Below are 19,176 nucleotides of genomic sequence, written 5' to 3'. Positions count from 1 at the left end.
AAACAAACATGCTAGTTATAGTTATACAAAAAATAAATCCTACAATCACCAAAATCTGACGTTGCTCCATTTTTGTTTACATTTTGCGAAGAAGGAAGTTGCGCTCACGTCTTCTTCAGAGGTTTTTGTGTCGTTTCCTTCAGTGGTTCTTGGTGCAGCACCCCCACAGGCGAGGAGGGGAACAGCAACCGTTCGTTTCACAGCACAGAGTGAAAGCAAACATGTAACAAATGTTTTGGTTGTGAATCAAATTTAACTCTACTGAACTATCAGGTGTAAAAACAACCTTAAAAGCCAACAGCGTTTTAAACTCAATCCAATACGTTGCTGGAAACTCATGAAGTGAAGCCAGTATCGGTGATGGGTGGTCATGCTTCCTCTCACCAGTGAGAAGATGCATTCTGACTAGTTGCAGATGATGAATTAATTTCTGGTCAGTCTCTTAGAGTGCATTATAATAAACCAGCCATGATTATATAGAAGCCAGATCCTTGAGACGAGGATAGCCTTTGACCTTGGCTATAAGTCTTCGTTGGTAGAAGCTTCACCTCCAGCTTGTCAAATTTAAAATTTCTGCCAAACGTCACACCAAGGTTCTTCACAGATGAGAAAAACAAAATAGGAAGACTATAACGACTAAAATCTCACAATACCCCATTATGTTTATGTTTTGCAAAGAAAAAAGTTGCGCTCATGTCCTCTTCAGAGGTTTTTGTGTTGTTTCCTTCAGTGGTTCTTGGTGTAGCGACCCCAAAGGCAAGGAGGGGAACAGCAACTGTTCGTTTGACAATGCGGTGCGAAAGCGAACTGCACCAGCTGAAAATGTAACAAGTATTGCAATTTTGGAAGCTAATAAACCAAGTCTACCGAGCTATCGGGTGTAAAAACCAACAACGATTGAAGATGAATCCAACAGGGTGCTGGAAGCTCATGAAGTGAAGCCAGTATTGGAGATATGTGGTCATGCTTCCTCTTTCCAGTAAGAAAACAGGTTGCTGCATTAAGACTAGTTGCAGATAATGAATTAATCAGAGTGGATTAAAATAAACAAACCATGATAATATAAGGGCCAAATCCTTGAGACGATGATAGCCTTTGACCTTGGCTATAAGTCTTCATTGGTAGAAGCTTGACCTCCAGCTTGTCAAATTCTAAATTTCTGTCAAACGTCACACCAGATGAGGGAGGAATAGTAGAAAATAGATCTAAGAGTTCACATATGTAAGCATGACCTTTTAAAAGTGGAAGGGATGCTTGATTTCACATGAATCCCTATTTGTATTTTTATCGACCCGCAGGCACGGTCTTACAGGAAACCATGCATGCAGGATTCAAATCCAGAACCTTCTCACTGCAAGGCAACAATAAAAATAAGGTCACAGACAGGAGATCCACAATAAAAGCCAAATCAGACACCGTGCAGCTCAGAGTTTTTTAGTTCAGACAGATTAGGTGGGCTGAAAATGTCAAGCGGACAGTGGGGTTAGTAGGGTACGAAACGCACATGATACGCTGCTAGCAGATTAACATGAAATGTAGCACAACAGAGATTACATCTTAATATTTCTTTACTTTCCTGTAGTTTTAAATCCACCAATCCAGACTCAAAAACCCATAATCGTGATTTGAAAGGACTCTGCGCCTCTGTTCTGTTCTTCAGCAGAACGGTGATAAGTGATTTGCTCCGTTCCCTTTTCAAAAGGCCCCCAGTGAGAACAGTCTATTAAAATCTCTTTTCATTTGTGCAATCACTTGAAGAAGCTGGAAAAAAAAACAGGAAAGCTGGTTCAGCTGTGAGAAAGGATTGGAGGGAACAAGTATTATTAGATGTTTCATTGCTGCAGTCTGAATTATACTAACAGTCACCTTAATTGACTTGGCTTGTCCTCTTTTCTCTTCTTAGCTGTTAAATAAGCAGCAGAGACAGTAGCTGCCTAAGAAAAGTACTGTAAAAAAAGCAAAATCTGCCTTATTTGGAGGTTTTTATGTAGCTACGTCTTTTCCCATCACAACATTAAAAGGTGAACACACAAACTTTCTGTTGGTTTGATAAAAATAACATAAAAAGCCTCATAAAATACTTGTTACTTCCAAGGTTTCCCCCAGAAAACTTGCTAAGCCTGGTGGTTGGATGCCAGGTCAGTAATTCATCCAGCGGCCCGTCGTGTTTTTGAGTCAAAACATGTTTAAAGTTGGCAGGAAATTTGATAATTATGTGTTATTGAAAGATTAATACCTGAACACCAACTATAAGGTATTTAAAAAATGCAAACATTTTAAAAAGACTTAAATAAGTAACCGATGCTTAGCCTGGTGGGGCACAAGTGAAGCCTGATGGCCTGCCAGGCTTATAAAACACTGAGGGAAACCCTGACTTTACATGGGATTTTAGCAATTCATGTAATAAACCTGCAGATATATTATAATTTAGTACTTACTGTACATAATGTATCTGTAAAAGAAGCAATAACTTATTCCAAGTAGCAGCTATTGACTGAATTTCAGAATCTGTTACCTTCATCTGCATCTACAGTTTTAAATGTGGATATTCAGTAACATAAGGAGTCTCGAAACCATTTTTATTTACTTTAATTACAATTATAGTCAGATGGCAAAAAAAAGTATATTTTAATGCAGCCAGCTGCTTAATTTAAGTACAATGTTTAGTTTTGGTGCATGAATTTAGAAGGATTCTGTGGTAAGACATTAATAATAAACTCACTCCACTAGTGCCACAATCACAATGAAGCTAAAAAAATTAAATTAAATCTAAACTACATATATATATTGTTTTATTCAATTGGAGTATTTAGGAAGATGCATTTTACAGCAAAAAGGAAGTTCCTACTTCCTGTTTGTTAGAAATGTCAGAGCTTCATTTCTCTTAGTCACTGACCAACAGGATGGACGACTTTTCTGCATTTTTGTCACGTTACAAACACAAGCTTCCCAATGTATTTTCTGGGATTTTATAAGCTATACCAATAGAAAGTAGTACAATATTTATAAGTGGTACAAAAAGGATACAAAGTTTTCAAAATGTTATACAAAAACAACTCCAAAAGGTGCAGACTAAGTCAATACTATTTGTTCTTTTACACTAACCCACATGCTAACTAAACATACTGTGATGATTATCTTAGTTTTGACTGCATCCAGTATGCCCATTTCACGTCACAGCGCAGCTACCACGTGCGTGACCATCTCACAAACACAAGCTACAGTAGTAAACACATGCTGATGTACATTGTGGACTAGCAGACCTGCAGAAAGTTTTTGCGTCAGAACTCGAAAAAGAATGGTTCTCCACCGTCAGTGGGGTATCTGTACAGGCGATGTCAGGTATCCTGATCGTATTTGTGGAACTAAAATTTACAGATTTCCAAAATCTGAAACGGAAAGCCTTGCTTGGATCAAAGCTTGTGCACGACCGCATTTGCAGCTCAACCGTCGTAGGATCATTAAGAACAAAGTGTCTGCTGGTGTAAGTATTATTGCTTTGCTTTCTTTGTGTTCAGTGAATGAAAAAAATAAAGTAAATAATAAACACATCCATTATGAAAACCTTTTAGCCAAGTACAGCATAATGGCAGTACCAATACAACTTCTACATCCTGAAGCCTGTCTGTTACAGCCTTACGTTAGCTGAACAGATCAATATGCAATGTGTACCGTATCTGTCATACATTAAAGATTTTATTTCACCTGAAAAGGCTTTTTACTAAACTGTAATTGTGTTAGCCATGCTAGCTTTTACTAAACTGTAATCGTGTTAGCCACGCTAATCGTGTTAGCCTCCAAGTACCGTGTATCAGGCCTAGGCACATATGAACATTTGCCAACAGAAATCACCCTCAAAACCACGAATGCCCAACTTACCCAGCCTTACAAGAACAGTAGGCATCAGTGATCTTGTCCACAGCTATATTTATGCTGAGGGTGTGAGGATCTGCTGTTTTCCTCATCGACCGGTAGCATTTAGCTGTGACTCGCACAATGTTAGAGGGATCGCGTGGCTCAAACAACTTGATGTCGTCCAAAAAAGATGACATGAACTTGTTGGTTCCCCTGTCCATTGTCGTGGCTGATATTTTTTGAAAATCCGGCAGAAATGCTAAACTAATCGACTCAGAAATACTCTGCAGAGTCAGTCGAAATGAAATTACACATAGAAACTAAGCTCCGCGAGGCTTTGTTTGTGAGACATGCAGTCACGTGAGACTTTCGAGGGGCGTTTCTGGGCGGAGCTTGGTAAGGTCCATTGATATTTTGCATGTAAATTAGTAGTTAAAAGTCTTGTTTATTATAAAAATACAAGTTGTTTCCATAAAAAGCTTAAAGTGAATTACGTGTTTCAAACACAGGCACATGCATAGAGAAGCATGCTCAATATTTTGCCCATCTCACCATTAGAAATGAATCAGTCAGGCAGGTTAAGTATGACTGATGATCTGCAAAAGGCTATTATCTGACACAGAAAAAGTCAATAATGTGATCATGATGACAAAATAAGGTTCAAATAAGGGAGAAATTATCCAGTAGATTTAAATTTATTTAATCTTTTGTGCTGTGTGAGACTCGAACAGCTAAAGCTGTGCGCCAAGCCAACAGCAATAGACAGCATCATAAATCAGCATTAGAAAAGCGGCATTTTACCGGCCAGTTGTTCATTAGACTCCTTTACTTTCCCAAATGCAGATTGATCAAGCCAGGCGGAGACGCAGAGTGACACAGGTGTTTCTGACGGGAGGTGATTAATGATCCTTCAACAGAACAGGTGCTCAGAAAAAGCTTGTTTGGAGCAGCAGCTACATTCTTAGCGTGCAATAACGCAAATGTTAACATATAAAAAAGTAAAGAAAATTCCAAAATATTTCTACCAGTTTTGTGGCTCAAGTTGTAATATTTTACGATATAATGCAAGTTTGCACAAGTTAGTCCATGAAAAGAAGTAGTTCTAATTTCAGAACAAGATGAGAGACAAACCTGTAGGAATGAGTGATACATCCGGTATACAGTAGAAGAGATAGAAATTGATGACGTAACCATCCAGCATCAAAGCAGAGCAAACAGGAAGCAGCGTGTGAGCAAAAGGGAAGAGATCAGGTGTAAAAAGTAAATTATCTGGACCTGGTTTGGGTTTAGCCTCCCTCGGTCTGAGCGCGACGCTCAAGAGGAGCGCAGCAGATGTCACGGTCAGACAGCGGGGAAGTGAAGGGTAAAAGCGCACGCAAGGTCAGTGGGGGGATGCGCACACTGTAAAACATTTGAGCCACATTTAGTTCCGGTTCACACTAAATGTTTTCAGCAGAATTCATTGTGATGTTTAATAAAATTCATTATCAGATCAGAAGTTGAAACAAACATTTAAAATATTCTAAAGTAAAATAAGTTATTTTAACTTGATAATGTGAGTGAAAAAACAGAAATGAAATATTGTGAAATAATTATTTGGTTTAAACTGCAGCTTTAAGTTAAAACTCACAATTCAAGATTAATGAGCTTAAAAAACAATGTTTAGACAACTTATCTCTTGTTGTTAAATTAACTTTATGAACTTTAATTTCTGAGTTCAAACCGAAACAATTTTCTTGTTGACTTAAATTGCATTTTCAAGGCAGCAGGTGAACTTTCATTTTCAAGTTATACCACCTTCAAATGTTTTATAGTGTAGGGGTAAAGTTCAGTGAGTCCAAAGGACCCCGTTTCTTAACCCTCCCGGTTCCCATTGTCTGAGCGTGATGCTCAGGAGGAGCGCAGCAGATGTCACGGTCAGACCGCGAGGAACTTTCATTTTCAAGTTATACCACCTTCAAATGTTTTACAGTGTAGGGGTGAAGTTCAGTGAGTCCAAAGGACCCCGTTTCTTAACCCTCCCAGTTCCCATTGTCTGAGCGTGATGCTCAGGAGGAGCGCAGCAGATGTCACGGTCAGACAGCGAGGAAGCGCCGTGGGGCGATTTGACGGTCTTTTCAAAACCACAAAAAAAAAAAATCAGAAGAAAAGGAAAAACTCGTAAAAGCACACTGTGCACCCCGCCGGACCATATATTGTCCGGCGGGGTACATACATACATCACAATATATACCGTGGCATGAATTTTAAGCCATATTCCTACATACCAGGTCATTTCTCTGTAAGCAAACCGTGTATGTGCATTGGACTGAATACAATAAATCAGAAGAAGCGCTGATGACACAACAGCCCTGCAGTAAATAACATGTTGTCAAAGTTCATAACGTTTTCGTTCAGGATGGAGCAGTTGATGATTAAACTGTGGTCATTTTGAGCCAACATGAGTGATGTCAAACAAACACAAAGATATGAGATTTTCTGTCCAGGTTGACAAAACCCAACATGCTGCTCATCTCATAATTTCGGGTATTTTATTAGAAAAGACTGCAACTTTTGCGTAGATGTTTCACTGCATAAAGTTTTACCTGACGTGCAACAACTCTGCAGAGGTAAGCCTAATAAAAACAATGATCCCTGAACAAGTCTACAAGTTTTCAGTTATTTACAGATTCTGAAAGTATGGATCCTAAGCTTTCCAATGACGTCAAATACATAGAAATAAAAAAAAGTTGTTCTTTACCAACAATTGTTGCGTGTATTCCCCACATTTTAGAGCTATTTTTAATTTAGAAGCCTAATAAAAGATAAATAGACTTCAGTTGTGGCAGAATTAAAAATTAAATATTAAAATTACCCACCCATTTCTATCAGTTGTATTTATTTTCTGATTAAATAATAATAATGGAAAAAACAACAACAACAAATAACTCACCAATTGAGACTCGGTTATCGCCACGTGCTCAAAAGAATCGAATCACTCATGAATGACTCACTAATTCTCTCAACGGGTTTGACTAGTTCCTCCGATCATATAAATAGTCCAGGGTTGTTTTCTTTCCACTGATGGCTTCAGTTTTTCTTGTGAGTGACCCGGTTTTAAGCCAGTTATCCATTATTACTTTCAAACGCAATAGTTTGGTAAGCTAGCTGTAGCGCCGCACGTCGAGCTGACGTCACCGCAAATAAAGGATTGTTTACATGCAGTACCTCGCAGACCACTAGGGGGCTCCCACGGACCACCAGTGTATTTTAATGTGTTTTTTGTTGTTGTTGTTGTTGTTGGTTTGTTTTTTAGCTGTGTCCTATGCTGATTGCTGTAATTTGTAAATTGTAAAAGCGGGTATTAAGCAATCTGAAAGTAAGTGTGTATTGAGACATGCTGATGACCAGCAGCCCCCAAATATGCTAACAAAGGTTTCTAAAAGCAAGCCAGCGTTATGTTGACCTCATGCGCTCCTACCTGCGCTGACAGCTTTTGCCAGTCGGCGAAGCCTCCTCTGATGCGTCTTGCCTCTGTAGTGGATCTGCGCCTGGGCGCTGGAGTTTAGCCTTATGTTGCACACCTGGCACATGGTGGCGCTGCTGCTGCCCGGCCGACGCTCCCGCTTGGCCTTGAATCCAACCCTCACCCTCCTCACCCTTTCATTCTCCTCTTCTTCTTCCTCCTGGCCTTCCTTACTTTTGGTGGGAAGGTTGTTGTCCATCCACTCGTTTTTCTTTGGACGTTTCATAATATCTAGAATGAGAATGACGAAAGGAGAAATCTGCATAAGATTTATTTCATAGCAGTTAAATTGCAAAAGTTTTCACACCTGTTGAAATATTTCACAAATTTATCATTGGTGATCATATGTGATACACAAATACAAGGTAGCGCATAACTGCGAAGGGGAATAACATAATAAATGGTTTATTTACTGTTTTTTATCCCAATAAAAACAGTGACGTTTGTGGCTATAAGATGACAAAATGGGGAAAAGCTCAGGAATAGGAACTGTATGTAAGTTGTCGAATCGTCCACAAGGGGGCAACAGAGTCGCACAGTTTCCTGTTTTTACATATTCAATGGCAGCTTTAAGAGATTTTGCAGGCATACAAAGGCCACTTTGTTTATTTATCTCCAGACTTTACGCTGACAAAAATATGCCAAACTCCAGATGGATGTGTCAAACATCTCAGAGTCAGACAGAAGCACATCGCTCCTACATGCCTGTATGTATAATAAAAGCTGATTTGAATGTGTTACATGTTTCTCGGTGAAAGCATGCAGCTTCACTACCTGTAATGGCTGAGCAATTATGGCACGCTGACAGCATAAATCAAGCTGCAGCTAAACACCCGCTGTGCTCTAAATGCAGAAATGTCATCCAAAGTCTGATTGAATTCTTTGTTTTGCTTCTGTTCATATGATAATGGAATCAATTAAGTACTCATGTTGGACATTTTATCCCCTGGCTTCTCCATCCTCCCCCCCCGCCGCCCCGCCGCATCCAGGAACCACCATCGGTAAAACGTTAGCAGCTCTGGAAATTCGGCTTCGTGTCGAGATGAAAGCAGAATGTAAATGTGTTTGTTGGAATTCATCAGCCCCCAACCAGCGACACGGACTTCAAAGTCGCAGCACATCATCACAATTATCTGAATCAAGCCCTGGCAGGCTGATAGGTGGGGACATGAGCGACTGCTGCTGGGGATGATAACCGCGTTTCTGCACGAAATGAAAACACACAAAGGTTTAAATAACACAACGGCGCTTATCAAAGCGAGGCGGAGCTGCACAAAATGCCTCAAAATTCATTAGCGTTGGATTGAAGCAGAATAGCCTCACTTTGGAAAATTTAGGGTTTAGTCTGATATTTATTCAGTGGAATTGAAAAATATTTGTTTTTAGCTCTGTCACAATAACAAATTCTGCTGGACGATAGATAAATTGTTCCAAAATTAATTGCGATAAACAACAACTTTGACCATTTTTATATAAGGTAATGGCAAAATAATAATGCAAGAACATATTGTGTTATTGCATTACTGGAAAACATTTTAAATATCCAAAATAAATAAATAAAATGAATTTTGAAGTCTGGGTCAACAACATGTCTTCACAAAAAAGGCTAGTTGAGACCAAAGCACCAAACTGAAGATTTTTATTTTCCAGTTTTTGGTAGAAAGAGAGAAAAAAAGCGATAAATGATAAATCAGGACAATGGAAATTATTGAGTTTGTTTTAATTTATCATGCGATTAATTGATTTATTGATTATTGTGACAGGCCTGTTTGTTTTTTAAAGTGCACCACAACTGAAAATCCCCCCAAAAAATCATAACTGACTTATTTTTTTATTCATCTTCTCATTTCCCTGGATTATTAATAAGGCATGACGTAGAAGACTACTATTTTTACCCACTTCTCAAAATGGGAAAGACAATCAAACATACTATTCCAAGACGCTTCCTTATCTTCATAAATCAGGAAATGAGTACAAGAAAACAACACAAACAAGAGTGAACGAGGACCTTAGTTTTTCTTTAATTAGGATGGAAAGGGAGGTAAACTGCAAATCTCCATGGCAACTAGATTCCAACTACGTCACAATCTGGTAGTTTTAGATAAAATCAATCAATCATCCATCCATCCATCCATTTTCTTGCACCCTTTTTCCCTCAGTGGGGTCGGGAGGGGTGCTGGTGCCCATCTCCAGCCAACGTTTCGGGTGAGAGGCGGGGTACACCCTGGACAGGTCTCCAGTCTGTCGCAGGGCAACACAGAGACACACAGGACACACAGCCATGCACACACACACTCACACCTAGGGACAATTAGGAGAGGCCAATTAACCTGACAGTCATGTTTTTGGACTGTGGGAGGAAACCGGAGTACCTGGAGAAAACCCACCATGCACAGGGAGAACATGCAAACTCCATGCAGAAAGACCCCAGGCCGGGAATCGAACCCAGAACCTTCTTGCTGCAAGGCAACAGCTCTACCAACTGCACCACTGTGCAGCCTATCAATCAATCAATCAATCAAATTTTATTTGTATAGCACATTTCAGCAGCAAGGCATTTCAAAGTGCTTTACATAATTAAAATAAAAACAGCATGTGACAGTGAATAAACAGTGAGAAAGAGATTTAAAAAAAAGATAAAAACATTAAAACCCGCACCCCTTTTAGGACTTCAATTAAACGTCGTTTAACTGGGACTTAAAAAAAAAAAACACCTTTCTGTCCTACCATCACAAATGTAAACATGTTGCGCTTCTGCCACTTTAATTTTTCTTGATATCTAAACCTTATTGACAAGTTGTATGGATTAAATATTTGTTACCAGAATAATAAAAGTAACATAACAATTATGATTTATTGTGAGGACAGTATCAGTAAACATTAGTATATTAAACTAATACTAATTTGTTTTAGGCCCCACTTTGCTTTCAATAAAAACCTTTTAGGTATAAGTAGATAAAAAAGGAAAATATAAATAGAAAACAAGCCACTCGATATTTTAAAACTCAGTATTTCTGGGTTCTGTGTGATAGAGGCTGGATAAAAGTTGAATGTTTGTATATTGTTTTCTAGAATAAACAAAAATCATAATTACCTTCTGATTATAATTGGGACAAGCAGACATCAGACTGAATGAATTAATCAGTACTTCTAAATACATGCAGACAAAAGCTTGTTAAATGAATTAAACATAATTATTTTGACATGATTTAGATTTTTTTATTAAAAAAGAAAATAATTATGTTTAAATTATTAACCAGCAAACTTCTCTGTCAACTTCTAAAAAAAATGTTTATTTCACAATCAGATATATTTTCTATGATATATGAGAAACCGATTTGGGTTCAAACTTGCCGCCCAGCTGATTTTTAAAGGCTGGAGTCAGACGGTCGTGTTTGCTGATATTTAACAACGTGCTGCAACACCAACAGTTAGTGTGTAAACCTCGCAGCACATAAATAACTGGAGCTGCTCCATTCACTCCTCCTTCTCCTCATGCAGTCAGCTGGAGCTGGCACCAGCCGCACTAATAAAAAGCAACTTTTAACAGGTTGCCTGCAGGCCAGCAGCTGCTGGAAGCTGCTGGCGCTTCAGCCTGCCGGTCTGGCATCAGACCAGTCCTCTGTGTGGACAGGATGGACGCAGAGAGGGACGACCAGGTGCAAAAATACTTTATTAAATTAAATAAAATTCAAATAATTAAATACATTTAATTGCACACTGAAAACTTTCATATTAAATTAGCGCAGATATATATATTTTTTGATTTCTATTGAGAAAATTCCAAAATCTGACCAGATATTTTGCCTATAGTGCAAATATCTTACTGCACCTGAAATAAGACAAAACTAACTTAAAAGTAATTTTTCAGCAAGATATGTGAAAACATGAACTACGTCCACAGAATGTTTTACTTACAAACATTTTCTTCTCTCATACTTTTTTATCAGAATCATTGGTTGAAAACAAGCTCATATTTCTTGCTAAAAGTTACTTTTAAGTTAGTTTTGTCTTATATCAAGATATTTGCACTAGAAACTAAGAAATGTTTGGTATGATTTCGTGTTTTTGGAGTATAATACAAACAGATTTATCCTTTCATATGATATAAAACAAAAATGTTCACAAATTAAGTTACTGAGGGTTTTTAGTTATCAAAATTGAAGAAGTTTTTTGTTGTTGTACTTGTAAAGTTGCTTTAGCAGAACATTTTCAGATCCATCTTTTCTGCTAAAAATGGATCTCATCCAAAATCTGTGAAATTATACATCTAAATATAAAGTAGTAAAAGTGGAGACAAACAACAGGTTTTCACAAATACAAAAAAATAAAAAATAAAAGTTATATTCCCACTGCAACAAGTCGAGTCGAGTCAAAAATGTAACTGTTGAGAGTCAAGGTGAGACTTTTAAACCAAATCTTCAGCATGGCAGTGGTACCATCATACTGTGGGACTGTTCTGCTATCACTGGTACACAGTCAAGAAGGTGGAATAAGATAGAAGATGGTTGAAAATTGGACAAACTGGTGTTCCAAAAACCAAAACAAAAACAGTTCAAACATCTTCTGAAATCGGCCATTTTGAAAACCAATGGAATAAATGATGAAAAGCACATTTTAGTGAGAGTGTATGCTTATATTCAAGTAAAGTTTAAATGGAATAATAATCATTTATAAATTGCCAGAAGTAATCAAACATAAGATGTCACATCTTTCAGGCACGTGCGGGGGGGCTGGGGGGGCCTGAGCACCTGCCCTTTTTGCTCCGTGCCCCCAAGTGCCCTTTTGGTCAATTTTTTAATTTTTTTGTATTATTATTATTTTCTAAGCCTTCTTCTGACACATAACGTACTAAAATGATGATGATAATGATTATTATTATTTTTGTACACCTTGTTACCTTTGACATCTTGCCTGTAACGCATGACGCAGTTGCCTTTCGCGCAGTGAGATGAAGCGGCTAACTGGAGCTCAACGTAGTGAACGTTCCAGATTATAAAACAGTTTTTGGTGAATTATAAAAAAACGTTTTTGGTGAATAAAGTGGAGTAACTTGCTACGTGTCAGATGACGGAAAACGTTGAAGTATCGTTTCTGCTTCAACTCGGAGTCGCGGTTTAAGCAGAGAGGTAATGAAATACAACAGACACTGACAGGCCTCTGCGTCTGCCTTTCTCTGAAGAACTACTGAGCAGGAGGAGACAGCCAGGTGAGGAAAACTGTTCTTATCTATCAATTCACTATTTTATCATACAGACATTAGGCTGTTGTTGTTGTGCTATTAGCTAGCTGATAGCTAACGACTTTGCTAGCAAAACTAGATAACTAAAAAGCTTCTTCCCTGTGTACGAGGCACATCGCCCATCCAAAACTTATCATCTCCATTATGGATATATGTCCAATCTTCTAATTTCCTTTGCTGCATAATGTACATTGCATTTATTCAGGCGTTAGGTAAATGTATCTTGAAGGAGAATAACACTTAAATAACAAGGATATTCATTTAGAATTAAAAATAACTCGCCCTGAATTACCATAATAGATATAGTGTGTGTCATTAATGAAGGGGAAAAAAACTCAACCCAGACTTTAGTTTAGGGTCTGGTTTGCATAGTATGAAGTTACCTTTTTTTTCCCAATGGGAAAAAAAACTGACCTCAGTTAAGTAAAATAAAATTGTAATAACTTTTGGAATTGTAATGATTTATTTTTTAAAAACAAGTTGTTTTGTTTAAAAAACTTTTAAAAAAAATTAAATAACTCATTTTTGTCTTGTGAACTTAAAAAGTTATTTGCCAAACATAAACTTTTATTCGCACACATCATGAATCTTTTGATGTGATTTTAGGCCCTGCTCACAACCAGTGGCGGAGCTAGACTTTTAAAGTTGGGGGGGCCAGGGGGAGCAATGGCCCCCCTGTCCCCCCCTTTGGCTACGCCACTGCTCACAACGTCATGTGAGAATCACAAGCAAAACTTTGAGTCAAACAAAAACTTAGAATATCAAGAAAAGATTTATGACGTGCACAAATAAGTTTGTTTAGCAAAAAAAAATCACTGAGACATGAGACGGCTGTTCATGAGACAAATGTGTGATTTAAATGTTTAAAAAAGTTTTTTTAAGCAAAACTCAGTAGGCTTTTCTACTGAAAAGCATTGTTAATGCAAAAATTGCATTAACAATTCAATTTTTGCTTTTGTTTTTCTGCAGTTCCACCTTAAAGTTTGATGCAGCTCTGCTTTCCTGATTGGACCGTCTTCATCTCCACTGCAGCAAACAGGAAGCTCTTTTTATAGATTACAGTCCACTAATCTGTAATCTATAAAAAGATTACAAGGGCATAAAGGTTGCTTTGTGCCCTTGTTTATATTTATAATATTGTAATTCTGTAAAGACAAAATATGTAAACCAGAGCTAGACCACCAGCTCTGATTTACAAAATAGACCTGCAGAAAGAAATTACTCATAAAATATCTTACATATGCATAGTGTTATGCTCTATGTAGAGATTTCCTTTAGCTCTGATTGTATGTCTCACAATTTTGTAATTTATCATTGTTTATTAAACTCTGAAAGCTGAGAGGCTGTTAATATTCTGTCCTAGAAGGCGGTTAGATGGGCCCTTTTTTGTTGTTGAGCACCTGCCCCTGTAGTGGTCTCTGTACGGCCCTGGCCATATATCTGCCGTAGCTAATACTAGGGACATTCTGTCATATGTGCGAGAAAACCTATCCATCTATCCATCTATCTATCCATCTTCTATCTATCTATCGATCGTTTTTGAAGGGAAACTGGAGCACCCAGAGAAAACCTATCCATCTATCCATCTATCTATCCATCTTCTATCTATCTATCGATCAATCGATCGTTTTTGAAGGGAAACTGGAGCACCCAGAGAAAACCTATCCATCTATCCATCTATCTATCCATCTATCTATCGATCAATCGATCGTTTCTGAAGAAAAACTGGAGCACCCAGAAAAAACCTATCCATCTATACATCTATCTATCGATCAATCGATCGTTTCTGAAGAAAAACTGGAGCGCCCAGAGAAAACCTATCTATCCATCTATCCGTCCATCCATTTTCTTCAGGTCATGGGGGCAGCAGCCTAAGTAGGGAGGCACAAACTTCCCTCTCCTAAGCCACTTGGGTCAGCTCCTCCGGGGGATTCCCATCACATTCCTTGGCCAGCTGAGAAACAGACATTTATCTGGGACTGGAAATGGACGGGAATTTCACTCTTTTAATTTGCTGTTGGTGATCCTCAGCAAAGTGCACAGAGGTGGATTTGAGTAAAGGAAGTGTGACAGGCTTCCTAACTTTCTGACTACTCAGTAAAGGTCTGTTCTTTATGTCGTCATGTTTGTCAGCAGTTCCCACCGATCTTCTTGCAGATCTTCTTGCAGACTCTGCCAGGGAGGTAGTTCTCCCTGGCAGAGTCTGGTGGCTTGGCTTACTGTTTTCAGCTCCACACACTCTGTCTAATTCCATCATGGTCTGCATGTTTTTCCTTTCAATCTCACACTGTTCCTTTTTCTCCTGCCGTTTGAGTTGAACTCGGGAATCCCAAGAATTGGTCAGACTTTTTATAGCTGCAGCTTTTTTCTCTTTCTCCAGTTTTTCACGCTTTTGCTCTGCAGATTCCCGCTCTCTCTTTTCTTTCAGTAACTTGTCCTCCATAATAGCCCGTTTTTTAGCTTCTTCCTTCTTTGTAAGTGACAGTTGGTCGTACACTATTTTTTTACGTATTTCACGACTTCTGTCCTTATCAGGAATGTCGCAGTCCATCCAGGAATCAGACCCTTTATTTATGATCCTATCCATTTCAATCTGCTTTTGCCGTTTGTATTCAACTTGATCATCCCATGCATCAGTCAAATACTTTTGCATTTTGACTTTCTTTTCTTTCTCCTGTTTGTCAAGTAACTTTTGGGCAAACTCCTGCTTAGCTTTTTCTTGATTAAGCTTTTTCTCCTCAACAGCTTCTTTGACATATTCTTTTCTCCTTATATTCTCTATATTTTCATAGGCCATCTTCTTACATTTCTCTTGAAATTTAACCTGCTCGTGAACATTTTTCTCCCTCTCGTCATGTACATATTCTGACCGTTTGCCTTCACTAACTCTGGGTGTTTGCCTTGGCTTTACCAATCGTTCCTCTGCCTTCTCACTAACCTGTTTGATGAATTTTTGTTCATTTTTACGTGACAAAGACTTTTTAAACTGTATGCCATGTTTGTTCTTTCCAGAATCCTCATTGGAAAGGACAATGAGTTTTGGACAAGCTCTCAACTTGTCAGCTTTAAACTTGTCCACATCCGTGGACAAGTTGAGAAGTTTTTGCCCATCTATGTCAATTTGCAGCAACGTTTTTGAAGGAGTTTTCTCCCGCTTGTCTCTCCAGTTTTGCACATCCCGTGCGTAGGCATTCGTTGGTCTTGGCTTCTTCTCCTGTAATTTATGAAGAGCAGCTTCGTGTCTCTCTTTCAACTCCTGTACTTTTCTAAATTTATTACACTGGTCAATGCGTGCCTGAATATCAATTCCGTCTACCAAACTTAGAAGTAAACCTGAGCTTGTGCTAGAGTTGGAATCACTTGAGGCGGAAATCTCCTGAATATCTTCGCAATCCTCCCGAATCTCTACTTTTCGTTGCGGTATTGGGGTAGGATGGATATCTTTTTTAATTTTAGGTAATTTTAAAATCGAGTTCCTTAAAGCATGGTCCTGATCCTCAATTTTGACGCTCTTCTTTAATTCAAAATCACATGGGAGGTCTGGGTCAAATATCTTTCTCATCATAGGCATAGGTGTATCAGGCCTCCTGGGGAATCGACGGGGCTCCATCTTGCGTTTCAGTCTCTGGATGAAAAATTGCACTTCTCTATAAATCCGTTGAGTTCTGCGCATCTGGCTTTAGAACACACGTAACAAGATATTCAAAGGGTTCAGAGCTGATGTCATAGAATCTATGACACAAAGCCTGGGTTCCTAGTGACATCATCAGTTGGGTAGAAGTATAACAGTTGCTATGGTAACCAGGAAAAGCTCTGAAGTGATTCACACTTCCTAGTGAAGGAGATGTTTCAACCCATCAAAACATTTCCAAATAAACTCATTCATATTAACACAAATGTAACTTTTTCCAACAATTTGGACAAGATTCAGCCAATGTGGCTGTAACTGATTTAGGCTTTACAATGTGCAAAACACAATAACCTGGTTTCCCATTAAATCTGCTCAACAGTGTTTTCCTCATCAATACATTTTTTGATGAGGAACCTAACAATAGTTTCTAATTTCTTTTGCTGGCCGCTATCTAAGCTACGGCCTAAAGACGGCGTTCCCAGCGTGTCATTTCGTTCAACCTTAGCTTCGAGCGCATGGGCGTGTGAAAACCACCACGTATGTACGAGCATGCAAAGAGCTGAGAGAGGTAGAGGAAAACAGAATGATTTATTCCTGACGCTCTCTTCCAAGTGACCTGCACAAGTTTTGTCTCTCCACTGAAGACTCCATCAACAGTCTTCATGCTTTTTTCATGTGGTTTTGTACGTTTTCCTCCCACAAATAGCTTAATACAGAAAACTTTTCATCAGAAACAACTGATGGTCAAGCAGGTGATGAGCTTTTTCAACCAAGTTCCATTGAACAAGTGGGTAGTTTAAGTATTTCCAATTTATTAGTAATGTTCTTTGACATGTTGTGTTGTACCTTTCATGTTCATGTGTAAATTATTGAATACAACATGTGATTAATTAGTAATTGTAATCCATCCATCCATCCATCCATCCATCCATCCATCCATCCATCCATCCATCCATTTTCTTACACCCTTGTCTCTTAATGGGGTCGGGAGGGTTGCTGGTGCCCATCTCCAGCTAACGTTCCGGGCGAGAGGCGGGGTCACCCTGGACAGGTCAACACAGAAAGACAGACAGGACACACACACACGCACACACACACACACACACACACACACACACACACACACACACACACACACACACACACACACACACACACACACACACACACACACACACACACACACACACACACCAAGGGAGAATTTAGAGAAACCAATTAACCTGAGAGTCATGTCTTTGGACTGTGGGAGGAAACCCGTTGAAAACCATGCATGCACAGGGAGATCATGCAAACTTCATGCACCCAGAACCCAGAATCTTCTTGCTGCAGGGCAACAGCTCTACCAACTTCACCACTGTGCAGCCCTGCGCTACTGTGCAGAACTGTAAGAACTGGTTTTCTGTAAGAATGTCATACAGAAAACATTTTCCTGAACTCTACTGTGACTTTTCAGCAGTTTATTTTATGTATACCAATGAGTTTTAGCATAAAAGATTAAATCTCACAGCCTGTTAGCCTGAATGTTTAAAGTACTAGCATAAAGAGCTGCATTTTTGTGTACAGTGCCCACTAAGCCAATGTTTTAGTTTTTAGTCAACAGGTCATGTTTGATGAATGCACTAAATCTGGTAGCGTTGCGATTGTATTTAATGTAAAAATTTCAGCACCTCTGCATCAGTACACATGTACCTCATGCTAAACAGTTTTTATGGAATATTACCATGGAAGTTATGATTAGTTAGAAAGTAACGTTCCAATAACTTCCACGTTGTTTTTTTTTTGTTCTTTTTTCCACTACTTGAGTTTTACTGCAGTTCAATTTAAGACGTTTGTTGAAGTCTGGTGGAGGTGTTGAATACTTTATTGCTTTTTATTCACCCCTCTAAATCATTGAACTCAGGTGTCACTTCCGTGTCCACAAACGTGTGAAATCCAGCAGTGAGTCCAGTTGTGGAATGATCTTGCAACTAAATATTCCACCTGTAGCTGGAATAGTGGGGTTATAACAAAGTGAAAGCAATTGGGAACTACAGCAACTTGGAAACAAATTGTCAGGTCAGTCAAATCAAGAAGTGAGGTCAATGAAAGCTGAGCTGGGTAAGTGTGCAAAGGTCTTCAAAGTTCTACAGAGTTGATGAATACAGACCAGGCACGTGCAGAGGGGGGGCCTGGGGGGGCTTGAGCACCTGCCCTTTTCGCTCCGTGCCCCCAAGTGCCCTTTTGGTCAATTTTTAATTTTTATTATTTTTTTTGTATTATTATTTTCTAAGCCCTCTTCTGACACATAATAACATGTACTAAAATGATTTTTTTTTTTTTTGTACAACATAATAAGCCCTCCGGTCACCTTGTTACCTTTGACCTTTTGCCCGTGACGCAGTTGCCTTTCGCGCAGTGAGATGAGGCGGCTAACTGGAGCTCAACGTAGTGAACGTTCCAGATTATAAAACAGTTTTTGGTGAATTATAAAAAAACGTTTTTGGTGAATAAAGTGGAGTAACTTGCTACGTGTCAGATGACGGAAAACGTTGAAGTATCGTTTCTGCTTCAACTCGGAGTCGCGGTTTAAGCAGAGAGGTAATGAAATACAACAGACACTGACAGGCCTCTGCGTCTGCCTTTCTCTGAAGAACTACTGAGCAGGAGGAGACAGCCAGGTGAGGAAAACTGTTCTTATCTATCAATTCACTATTTTATCATACAGACATTAGGCTGTTGTTGTTGTGCTATTAGCTAGCTGATAGCTAACGACTTTGCTAGCAAAACTAGATAACTAAAAAGCTTCTTCCCTGTGTACGAGGCACATCGCCCGTCCAAAACTTATCATCTCCATTATGGATATATGTCCAATCTTCTAATTTCCTTTGCTGCATAATGTACATTGCATTTATTCAGGCGTTAGGTAAATGTATCTTGAAGGAGAATAACACTTAAATAACA

The 19,176-nt window shown here is 38.8% G+C and overlaps 1 protein-coding gene across 1 annotated transcript in view; it reads right to left on the bottom strand.

Moving 5' to 3' along the window:
• The window catches only part of LOC103481326 (zinc finger protein 385C-like), a 99,586-nt gene that overhangs the window by 36,697 nt on the left and 43,713 nt on the right, over positions 1-19,176 (bottom strand). The window contains exon 2 of the mRNA XM_081600566.1: positions 7,316-7,591. Coding sequence (XP_081456692.1) covers positions 7,316-7,591 — 276 coding nt within the window. The remainder of the gene's footprint in view (positions 1-7,315; positions 7,592-19,176) is intronic.

Source organism: Poecilia reticulata, chromosome 19, assembly GCF_904066995.2.
Source record: "Poecilia reticulata chromosome 19, P_reticulata-male-v2, whole genome shotgun sequence".
In the NCBI taxonomy this organism is placed as follows: Eukaryota; Metazoa; Chordata; class Actinopteri; order Cyprinodontiformes; family Poeciliidae; genus Poecilia; species Poecilia reticulata.
This window is presented reverse-complemented; position numbering and strand designations above follow the sequence as displayed.